Genomic DNA, 11,322 nt, shown 5'->3' on the forward strand with positions numbered 1-11,322 from the left:
TGTGGGAATGTCAGCAATGTTGGAGCCTCACTTACTCTTGGGTCTTCTGCCGACAATTGTCATGGGAGGGACATTACCCTCCCCTCTGCTCCTCAACCAATGTAACTTTAGTGGTTTTACTTTAGGTTTCAGTTGAAGTTGAAAGAACAGAAAGAGGCTCTTGAAAACTTGCTTCTTTTGACAGATTAAATTGGAGTTGGAGGTGGGCTGGAGGCATAAAGCAAGCCGTTAGGGTGCTCAGAGGGCATTGCAGGCACCTCCTGTGTGCCTGGCCCTAACCCCTTCAACTCTGTGCCCCTACTGCTGTGAGTCACGGCCTGTTCCTGCCACCTGGAAGGGAGGCGCGCCCCTTTCTCTTTCGCCACTTAGCTGCTGCAGGCCTGCAGGGGAGAGCCCAGGAAAGGAATTGTACCTCTTGCTTTTCTTCCCTCTGACACCCCACCCCCACAAAATTGGCTGTGGGTGGTCCCCATAACCCACCTGGCTTTCTGCAGTTGCTTGTTTAAACTCATCCACAGTGTGACCGTAATCCCAGGTCCATCTGCTCTCAGAGGGCTAGCGTCCTGGCGACAGTGGCCCTCTAGCTGGCCCCTGGCAGGACTGCTGTAATACAGCAACTGCTGCGTGTCCTCCACGGCTTCGCTCACCGTCTGCCGGGGCGGAGGCAGGTGGGCTCGTGCCCCCTGCTGAGAGCGCTGCCCGCCTGCAAGTCAGATGATTTTGACCGTCTCTGCTCCGAGAAGATGATTGACCTTTTTCTTTTCTGTGTTAAGCAGATATATGCGTTTCCTGCCCTGTCCACTCTTCTTTTCTCAGACCTGTAATAACATGTCGTCTTTCTTTGGCGCCAGGTACTTCAGACCAAGCGGAGCTCCCGGAGGCAAAGCCTGGAATTGCAGAAGTGTGAAGAGATCCTCCACAAGATCGTGAAGTACCGCTTCAGTTGGCCCTTCAGGTGAGCTCCGTGGCCTCAGGCGCAGGGGAGTAGGGCCAACCTTGCAGCTGAACCCCGAGGACACATCTCAGTGGCAGGGAAATGAGCTTCCAGACTAGCAGAGCCCGCTCTGAGTGCCAGCGAACACACTTGCTCTGCCTGCCAGTGGGCTGGTCTCAGCAGGGGGGGCGTTCTGGGGCTGGTGGTTTGATAACAAGGTTTCTGTCCATTGGATTCAGTGCTGCGCTGATCTCCCCATTCGGTTCTTCTCCACAGGGAGCCCGTGACCAGAGACGAGGCTGAGGACTACTATGACGTGATCACCCACCCTATGGACTTCCAGACAATGCAGAACAAATGTTCCTGTGGGAGCTACCGCTCTGTGCAGGAGTTTCTTACTGACATGAAGCAAGTGTTTACCAACGCTGAGCTTTACAACTGCCGAGGCAGCCATGTTCTAAACTGCATGGTGAAGACAGAACAGTGTCTGATGGCTCTGTTGCATAAACATCTTCCTGGCCACCCATATGTCCGTAGGAAACGTAAGAAGTTTCCCGACCGGCTTGCTGAAGATGAAGGGGACAGTGAGCCAGAGCCCGTTGGACAGTCCAGGGGACGAAGACAGAAGAAGTAGAGAGGCAGGGGCCCTGGTAAGGGAGCTGAGGTTGGGGGAATCGAGGGAGAGAGCGAGGGAGGGGGGAGGGAGGCGAGAGAGGAAGCTGGAGAAGAACGTGGAAGGGAGGAGGTCACGGGGAGCCCAGGAATGCCTGTCATCCGAGCTTGTGCCGTGTCTCCAAAACTCTCCATGGGCCTTAATCAAGCAGAGCACTTTGGAGAGCCTAATACTGGGTTGGTGGTCTTTGCCCAGAAATACTGTGGGGGATAGATGGCCTTAACCCCCCTTTCCGAGAGTTTCCAGGACGAGTCCCAGGGTATGGCTTTTCTTGTGAACCCAATTCCTTTTCTTTCTTCTTTCCTAAGGTCCCTCCCACTTTGGCCACCACAACAGTGCCAAGCCCTCTGGTCTCCAGGGGAGGGATTACTGTATTACGTAGAAGGATGAAGGGTAATCAGGCCAACTGGGTTTTTTAATCTATATTTATACACAGTCTTGTTTCTTTAAGCCTGTGCTCTGTCTCTCCCTCCCTCCCTCTCAGGTGACGGTATCAGTGAGTGCCATACAGAATTCTGTGTTCACCAGCATCATGAAACAGTTGTGGTCTGTTGAGTTGATCTTGGCAGAGTAAAGGGATGTGTCCTGTAGCCATTCCTGAGTACCCCTCCCCTTCCTTGTGACAGCTCTCTCCCCGCTCCCGCCCCACCTCGCCCCTGAAAAAAACCCTAAGGCACTTCGCTCAGAGACTGGAGCCCTGCTTGTAACCAGGCATATAACCTTCACTTTGATGGGTCTGGCCAGAGGGGTGTTGGAGCCCAGCCCACCCACATGCCAGACAGGCTCTTAGGGGAGCAGAAGAAAAGCAGGAAGAATTTAAATGTTTAATTTTTTTTAAATTGACTTTTCTAGTTATTAAAAGTTGCTTGTTTCAGCAGTGATATTGTATAAAGAACATCTTGTAAAAATATTTCTGTCATCTTGCTTTAGCACATGTACAGTACAGTTTATATGATAACGTGTTTGCTTTACTTTGCCCAGTCTCCTCCCTTGGCCCATCGTCTCTCCTTTAGAGAAGTTGGGTTGGGGCTTATCAGGGCCAGCAGTGGGGACCGACCTGATCATGGACGCGGTCCCTCTGCCTGCCCTGGTGGCTGCTTCCACCGCCTCTGTGTGCAGTGCCCCTGCTGTGCTGTTCTGGCCTCAGACTCAGGCTCCCCAAGAACCTGAATCTCTCAGTGCTCAGTGCCGGGGTGGGGGGCGGAGGGCAGGAGGAGGGGCTCAGCGGCCCCTTCCTACAGTGAGTCTAGCACTAGTAGTTATGTTTAGGCAGAACTTTGTAGTCTTCTTTCCCTTTTATGGCAGATTTTGATAAAAACGCAAAACAGGGTTTAATTTTCTTTTCTGTCTGCTTTGAATTTGGAAAAATGGGAGCACCTAAGCTCTTCTGTACCTATTTAAAGTAAGGGAAAAGAAGTCCACCAAGGGGATTGCAGCTCACAGAACCTGAGAATAAAGCCTCTTAAAGTGAAACTTCAAGGTGTGGTCCTATCCCCTGGCCTCCTTGCCTCCTTGGGGTTTGCTCCAGGGGCTGCTGGATAGGTTTACCATCTTGGCTCCCCCAGGCTTGGAGTTAGCACTGAAGTTACAATTTCACAATCCCAGCTGCCGACACCTGCCCTGCCTCTTACCCTAGAGCCAGTCTGTTCTTGTTAACAGTGAGAATTCCGTGTTCCCACTTCAGTGACCCCTGAGTTTTGTTGTTTTTTAAGTTGTCTTTAAGGAGGAAGGGCCCCATTAAAGGGTAAACTTGTAATAAATTGGAATTTCAAATAAACATTATGTACTTGTGTTTATAAAGAAGAAACAATTCTGGTGAAGTTTTCTTTGTGCTCTTGGAGGGTGGTGCAGTCCCGAGCGAGCGCTGGTTTCTCATGGACTCTTGGAGCCTGTTCTTCTGCAGAGGACCTCCTCTGACTTAGTCTTTTTAACCACAGGTCAGATCCATCTACTGCATTTCTTAGCTTCCAGGAGACAGTTCTGGTGCCCTGGGTAATCGAAGCCGTGACCTTCAAGCCTCTCCTGGCCTTGTCTTTGTCTAAACACCCACCCCCCTCCCCCCCATTCCATTTGAAACTTCTAAGAACTAGGAGAAAGTATTTTTTAAGGCTTCGTTATGGGAACTTGTGTAGTCCTTCACGACTTAATCTTGGGGGAAACTCTTGACATTTTAAAACACTTTTCAAGGAAAATATAAAAAATACACAAAAAGAGTGGAAATAGAACAAATTCCCACCTACTCAGCTTCAACAGTTCTACTACATAGCCAATCTTGTTTTATTCATGCCTTCATTTATATTTTATGCTGGGAGTTTTTATAAAGTCAGAGTGGCTAATTTGAGTAGATCACTGCTGGCTGGCAACCTGCCTGTGGAGTTCCAGGATTTTGTAGGGCCACTGCACGATCCCATTCACTGAGAAGCGAAACTGCCAGTTCCTGACCAGCTGCACCAGGGATGGCATAAGGTAAAATAGGAAGAAATCTGAGGAGAAACCTAAGTCCTGGGTGCGGGTTCTGCCACCAACTCCCTTCGTGGCCTTGGTGAGCGTGGGCTTTGAGCCAGGCCTGCGCCAAGCACTCAGGGATTTTCAGTCCCGCAGGGGAGGAAGTGGTTTGCCCCAAGGTCGAACTGAATTTGAGCAGCCCTCAAGCTCTGGAGGAGGGAGCTGTGTAACCTCCAGGCATTTTCCACACAGGCACGGTTGGACTTGGGGCTCCCAGCCCACTCACACCTGTGAAGTCCTATTCCTGGGGTGGGTTTCTTAGGCTACACCAGGCCAGCGCCTGTGGGGCCTTGTCACCTCATCTAGGCTCTGTATCCTGGTCCTATTCAGCCATCCCAGCCCATTCCTCCTTATCAGGAGAAACCTAACTTGGGTTGACTACTGCAAATGGAGACAAGAAAAATTTTTCCTGAGGACGGGGCTGGATTACGCTGGCAATCAACAGAGACCAACCCCTCTTCCTGCCTACTCTTCTTTCTCCTCACACCCTGTCCCTGGGGAGGGGGCACAATCAAGGGTGGCAGTGAGCTGGTGACTGGATTCCACAGCGGCTACTTGGGCGGTGCTGCTTCCACTAGGGAACCAGGTCTCCCGCTTGCCTGAGAGCCAGGGTCCCCTCCGCAGGGTACCGAGCGAGACACTTAGACCAGGTAAGGGGAGAAGGCTGCTCCTCTGTTACCCCCGCCCAGGACCCCCAGGCCTTTCCACACGGGGACTGTCCTGGAGCTTCCTCCTTCAGGGTGGGACTGAGCAGAGAGTGAGGGCAGCTACTGACCCCCACCCCGGGGGCGCGGCCTCTCCTCACTCTGACCTCAGTCAAGATCACCCCTGCTGACTCCAGTGAACTTTGAATTGTTTCCCTGGAACTGATACTGACTGAGGTCAGGGCTCAGAAGTTCCTTTAAGAACAAGCACAGGCTCGGCCCCCAGACAGGCTCAGCTGGTGTGGACACATGCACAGACGTGCTGCTCTAAGGGGCCCTGTTCTGGGCTACTAGGCCCCTGAGGGAAGGGGCGGGGGCCGGGGGCACACAGCGCACAGGCCGGCAGGTGTTGGCTTCTGAGGTGTTTCCATTGGGTTCTGGAATCTCCTTTCTGGGGGTGGGGGGAAGTCCCACTGTGGGACCGGTTTCTCTGGACAAAACCGCCCTAGGTTTTGTAACGCCCACCCTGTTCCTCTCACCCCATGCCCCGATGGACTCCATGGTGTGAAGTCACAGGCTCTGGAGGCCACAGTCTCCCTGGCTGTGTGAACTTGAGCCAACCGAGCCCTTCAAACACTTCCCTTGTCTGCAAAACGGGGAGAGGAGGATCAGATGGAGGACTTCTGTAAAAGGTCTTTAATAATGTTTCCTTCTTCCTTTTCCTCTAGGGTCTGGGACTTTTCCATAATGTCGTCCAGCGCTGAGAAGCCTTAGCTGGCAAGGCCCACCCGCCCGCCCTCCCTCCCAGGTCCTGGCCTATGTGAACCATCTCAGCCTCAAAGCAGAGCCCCCTTGGGGCCTGTCCTGATTGCACGCCCCCCACCCCCCGCCATCCTAGTTGTCCTGGAAGCCAGTCTTGTTTCCGCTGAGTGGGACACAGCCAAGTGCCCACTGACTGGCAAGGACTTGGGTGAATTGGTGCCACTCCTGATGCTCGCCCTCCCCTCCACCCTTGGCCCATACACATCACTTGCCTTTCTCCTCCCGTTTCCAGAATCCTCTCCTTTGCCTCCGGCTGCCCCTGCCCTAGTGCAGGCCCTCAGCAGTTCCAGGTCGGCTCCCCGCGAACCTGGCCTGTTAAGCCCGGTTCGGTGCAACCACTCCCCCTCCCACTCCCACCTTGGGCCCCTGTCACCTTCATTAAGCTCATTCTGTTTCTCAGTCAGGGACCCTCCCCCGGCGAGTTGCCACATGTTAGGGTCACTTGGTTTCACTGGTCAGAGAAGGCACGAGGACTTAGCCTGTGTCTATGAGAAGGGAAGGATTTAGATTGGGGGGGGGGCGGGGGCGCATTCCACCTGCCAGCAGCAAAGGTGTGAGGGCTGCGAAATTCCCTTAGGGGTCAGTACTGTTCCTTGTGAGGGACAGCCCTCTCCCCCCTCACCTCCTGAGGGAGCTGATGCCACCTGTTTGATCTCCATTTGGTTTCTTTCTTGTTGCTGTGAGATTGGTGGTTGGTGCAGGGTAAAGGGCTCTGGCTGGAGAGGTGCTGGGTTTGGGGGCTCAGCCCTACTGTGATATGAAGCAGTTGACCTTGGGCCTCCCCTTGGCTGGCAGTGGGGCTGGACCCTGGGGCCTCCTGACAGTGACACTGAACGTGTCATGCACCCAGGGACAGGAACCAAGACCCTCACCTGGCTGGAGTCACAGTGGCCAAAGCAGAGGCTAAGATAGGACGCTGAGGTCTGACTCCACGCTGACAGGGTCTCCGGGACGGCCACACACGGAGGTGGCGCAGGTCCTGGCAGCCCCAGGGCCTCCCCGGCACACAGATAGGCGCAGTACCTTTTCCTATCCCGGCACACGAATGTGGGAGCTGCCTCAGGGGAGCCATGTGCACGCCCCAGCACCTGCCCCGTTTCTCACTGCTGTGCTCACACCTCAAACCTTTCTGCAGCCCTTTAGGAGCTAGGGACCCAATCTCCACTATCTTCAAGGGCTGTCTCTATGCCTGTGTCTGCTACCAAGATGCCCATATAACAGTCCAGCCCCATCTCCACCCAGAGGGACGAGAGGGTGGTGTTCCCTGACTAGGGCCCCAAGGAGTGAAGTGGCCACATCACATCAGCAATCTTCAGAGGCAATGAGGACAGTCAGCTGGGCCTTGGCCCTCAGGCCCCAGAGAGGGGACAGCAGGATGGGCCAGAAAGACAGTGGGAACAGATCCTGAGCCTCCAAGGAAAACTTTGAGATAGGCTGATGCCCTCATTTTTTATACAAAACGAGGAAAGCAGAGTCTTACCCACAGCCCCCAAACAGGCTAGACTCCCCCCGGCCAGAGGGCGGGGACAGTGTCATCCCAGGGGATTCCCTGAGTATCCCAGCAGGCATCCCAGTCTCACTTTGGGAAGCAGGAACCCAGGGCTCAGAGAGGCAAGCAGATTGCCAAAAGGAGCAAAGAGGAGAAGAATCTGGGACTCCTGCAAAACACAGCTGTTTCACAGCAGGATGTCCTCCCCATTGATGGAGAGCCAGAAAACGGGGTCAGGGGATGACCCCAGAACTCACCACCAGCTCTGCTCACAAGGGAGACTCCTGCAGGGCCCTCACCCTCCTACCTTCCCCCTTCCCAGTCCAGAGAAGACTCAGCGGTGCCACACGGGGGTTTATTCTAGTCACAGCTTCCAGAGAAACTCAACAATAAATTACATCATTAAATAAACTCTGCTGGACCACACCCCCTTCTACCCCTCCCCCTCTCCACATGCCCCCACCCCCAGGGCCCTGCGGGGGACTCAGCCAGGCCCACCCCCTTGCACTAGGTGACAGGGGAGTGAGCCTCACTGGGTCCTGACACGTGAGGGTTGAAGGAGAGTCTCCCCGCCCTGGTCCTCGGCCCCTCGCACTCACTTGCCTGACCTTGACAGCTGGGCAGCTGCTAGTCAGCTGTCTCCTCCGGAGGGGGGCTAGGAGGGGGCAACAGCCGCCCCACGCAGGCCTGTGTCCCTAGAGGTGTGTGGGGTTCTCCAGAGAAGGATCCGTCTTAGTCATGTGCAAGACCACGGTAGGGGCCTTATAGTGGCAGTGGGTGCCACGGCCATAGCCCCCGGGGGCCCGGCAGGTCTTTGCCCGCGCCCGGCCAGCTGCCATCTTGCGGTGGCACAGGCTCTGCCAGGTCTGGAAAGTCTTGGAGCTCCATACCCAGACGCCGCTGGTGATGCCCACCACCAGCGACATGAAGATTTTGAGCATAAAGACAGCCACGGTGGGCACTGAGCCCCCTTGCAGCGAGCAGTCCCTCCAGCCGCCGGGCGTGGTGGCTGCCGAGCAGGGCTGCTCTGTGGCCCGCAAGCGCCAGAAGTCCATGTTGAGGCGTTCATAGACGTAGCACACAATGACGCAGGTGGCGGGCACAGTGTAGAGGATGGAGAAGACTCCAATCTTGACCATGAGCTTCTCCAGCTTCTCTGTGTTGGTGCCCCCTGTCTTCATGATCTTGCGGATGTGGAAGAGGGCCACAAAGCCGGTCAGGAGGAAGCTCGTGCCCAGCACCAGGTAGCAGGAGAGGGGTACCAGCACGAAGCCCGTGAGCGCCCCGGCATCCATGCTGGCCACGTAACAGAGCCCAGTCAGCTCATCCCCTGCCACCTTGCGCAGAGTCAGGATAACGATGGTCTTGAGAGCCGGCAGCCCCCAGGCCGCCATGTGGAAGTAGCTGCCGTGGGCCTCGATGGCCTCGTGGCCCCACTTCTTGCCAGCCGCCAGGAACCAGGTGAGGGTCAGCACCACCCACCACAGCGAGCTGGCCATGCCGAAGTAGTAGAGCAGCAGGAAGACGAGGGTGCAGCCCGTGTTCTCCAGGCCCTCCTGGATCACGTAGAGCGCACCCGCCTCCTGGTCGCAAGCCACGCTCTGGGCCCCAGCCACGGCCCGGATGAGGAAGGCTAGCGAGTAGACGTTGTAGCACATGGAAAGGAAGATGATGGGGCGCTCCGGGTACTGGAAGCGGTGAGGTTCCAGCAAGAAGGTGAGCACGGTGAAGGCGGTGGAGAAGAAGCACAGCGCCGACCACACGGCCATCCAGACGAGCGCGAAGTCCTTGTCGCGACGCGACCAGAACACCTCGACGCCTGGCCCGCAGCGCGGCGCGCACGAGCGGCTCTTCTCCACGTACTGGAACTTCTCGGGGTTCTCGCAGGTGCCGCCGGCGGCGCCTAGGGCGGCGTCGCCGGGGGGCCGCGCGGGCCGCGGCGCCACGGGCAGCATGCCCAGCCCCTTGTGGGGCTCGGCGGGGCCGGCCGTGGCGTTCTCGGGCGCCTCCATGCAGAGCGCGTGCGGGTCGTTGCGCGTGGGCAGCCGCGCGCAGTCCAGCGAGTCCGGCCAGCCGAAGTTGAACTGCTCCATGATGGGCGCGCAGCGCAGGCGCGCCTGCTCGCACATGGGCCGGCAGGCGGGGATGGGCGTCGAGACCTGGTCGGTGCACATGGGCGCGTAGAGCGAGCACAGGAAGAAGCGCAGGTGGCTGTGGCAGCCGTACTGCACGAGAGGCGCGAACTCGGCCAGCTCGGCGGCCGCCTCGCCCTGCGACGTGTGGCCCAGCAGGTTGGGCATGCGGGTCAGGTTGTAGCCGATGCCGCGGCACATGGGGATCTCCACCGCCTGGCACGGCGCCGGCCCGCGCCCGCGCTCCGGGTCGAAGCGGCCGATCTCCAGAGCCGCGCCGCCCGCCGCCAGCAGCTGCCACAGCAGCAGCGCCCGGCGGAGCGGCGGCACGGCCATCCCGGGCGGCCCCGGCCGAGGGCGGGAGGCCGGCCTCGCCTCACTCTGGCCGCGCCGTCCGGCGCCCCCGTGCCCGCCCGCCACGTCGCGGGGCACGGGCCATAGCCGAGCTGGCCGCGTGTGTCAGGGCGCGGCCGGGCGCCCTGGGCAGCGAGCGGGGAAGCCGCCGGAGGGAAAGGAGGCGCCGAGCTGCCGAACCGCCGCCACTCGAACGGCCGCCGAGCCAGAGCGTGCCCCGCCTCCCGGGGCCGCGGCTACAAGCCTCGGGGCGGGGCGCCGGGAGGACACGCCCAGGGGCGTGCCATCAGCGCGCAGGGCACGCCCCCAGCCGGGCTTTAAAGGCGCCGCGTCTCGCAGCTGCGCGGGGAGGCACCAACCCGGGCGCGGTCTGGCGGGGCGGGGTGTACAAGCGACCTCGTCTGCCTGCTCACACTCGGTTCTTCCCCTTCTGAGTGGGTTGCTGCCCAACCTCTCCCCGCGACAAGACAGTCAGCCGGAGGATTTCCCTGCCACCGTACCGCATCACCTCTTTTTACCCCAGGCGGGACGATTTCTAAGGCTTTTACGCGTGGGACGCCTCGACCGTGTACTCTGGGACAGTTCAAGTGCAGCCTCTGCTTCTTCTCTAGTTGTATGTGGCTTTGGGCTCTTCGCTCTGTTTCCTTTTCTGTAAAACCGGCAGATAATCCTGTAGAAATGAACAATTCATTTGTTGCTCACGTGCTACTTACCCGTCACACTGCGCACTTGACCTCATTGTCTCTCTCCGCAGTCCAGGAATGGTACCTTCTCCCCTTCCCAGGTGGGCCTCGGGGGAGGTGTCACCCTATCCGCGGGAGGTTCTGCTGTCTAGGGTGCCCCTTGACGCCTCGGGACCGCTTGAAAACTGCTTCGCACAGAGCTGGAGGACCCCGTCTCCCTCTGCCCCCTCCCCTCCTGTCCTCTGCGCTCCCTCGGTACAGGTTTTCCCCTGTGAATTCCTCTCGGCCCAGAGAGCCTGCCGCACTCTGCCTGAACCACGTTCACCACCCCCTTCCCGCCCCCGCCAGGCCCCCCAGACAGCAGAGCAGGGTACCGCGTACAGTGACACCTGTGGAATATTTTAATTCACTTCATACCCTCCTCACCTAAGCCAGATAGCTGTCAGGAAGATAACCAGCTTACTCACTCTGCTTCCACGGGCAGCACCGAAACCGCGGGGAGCAGGGAGGACTGCCTTTCCCTTTGTACAGATGGAACGAATCAAGGCAGTCCTAGGAATATGACTCGGCCTCGTGGTGACCGGTGACAATAAGTGAGTGAGGTCTGAGACTGCGACCCCTGAGCTGCCGACACCACCCCACTCGTCCACCCTCAGGTTGGGAAGGTGTTTCTGAGAGGCTGAGGTTGCCCGGGGCCGCCTGGAGTCCCAAAGCCCCTCCGCCCTCCCGCCTCTGCCCTGCCAGGTTCCCACCATGGTTCCCGGGTAGCTTTGTGGGTGAAACCCGAGTGCCATCCAGCACGCCACCCAAAGGGCCTTGCTCTGGTCTGAAGCTCCCTGAGATACTGCCTCCCTCCTCCATGGCCCACTCCCGTCTGCCCTCACCCCCTTGGCCTAGAGGTACCTGGAAGACTCAGACTCAGCTTCCGCGTGAGCGCTTGGCATAGGTCCAGCCCTAGCAGCTGCTCAGGGGTGCCAAGCAGATGAAGGACTGAGGGAGTGACCTGCACTGCAGGGGGCCTTGGAAACTGGTCAAGGACCCATGGTGAGCCAAGTGGGCCCTGGGCCAGGCATTTTACACAGTGAC

General features: G+C 58.0%; 2 protein-coding genes across 4 annotated transcripts in view; one reads left to right on the plus strand and one right to left on the minus strand.

Moving 5' to 3' along the window:
- BAZ1B (bromodomain adjacent to zinc finger domain 1B) overlaps positions 1-5,506 on the plus strand; it is a 69,410-nt gene extending 63,904 nt beyond the window's left edge. For 2 of the 3 annotated variants that reach the window (XM_082432280.1, XM_082432278.1), the window contains 3 exons: positions 852-955; positions 1,211-1,584; positions 2,092-3,384. In XM_082432280.1, the coding sequence (XP_082288406.1) occupies positions 852-955; positions 1,211-1,568 (462 nt within the window). In that variant the 3' untranslated portion in view covers positions 1,569-1,584; positions 2,092-3,384. Of the gene's footprint in view, positions 1-851; positions 956-1,210; positions 1,585-2,091; positions 3,385-5,484 lie in introns of those variants that run through there. The other variant, XM_082432279.1, reaches the window with a different exon arrangement.
- A 138-nt stretch (positions 5,507-5,644) lies between these two features.
- FZD9 (frizzled class receptor 9) lies at positions 5,645-9,535 on the minus strand (the record flags this gene model as incomplete). The annotated part of the gene is made up of 1 exon (XM_082432355.1): positions 5,645-9,535. The coding sequence occupies one exon, from the start codon at positions 9,533-9,535 to the stop codon at positions 7,763-7,765; it is 1,773 nt and encodes a 590-aa protein (XP_082288481.1). The 3' UTR covers positions 5,645-7,762.
- Between the last annotated feature and the right edge of the window lie 1,787 nt (positions 9,536-11,322).

The sequence above is a fragment of the Balaenoptera physalus genome (genome assembly GCF_965194825.1).
Source record: "Balaenoptera physalus genome assembly, chromosome: 16".
Classification (NCBI taxonomy): domain Eukaryota; kingdom Metazoa; phylum Chordata; class Mammalia; order Artiodactyla; family Balaenopteridae; genus Balaenoptera; species Balaenoptera physalus.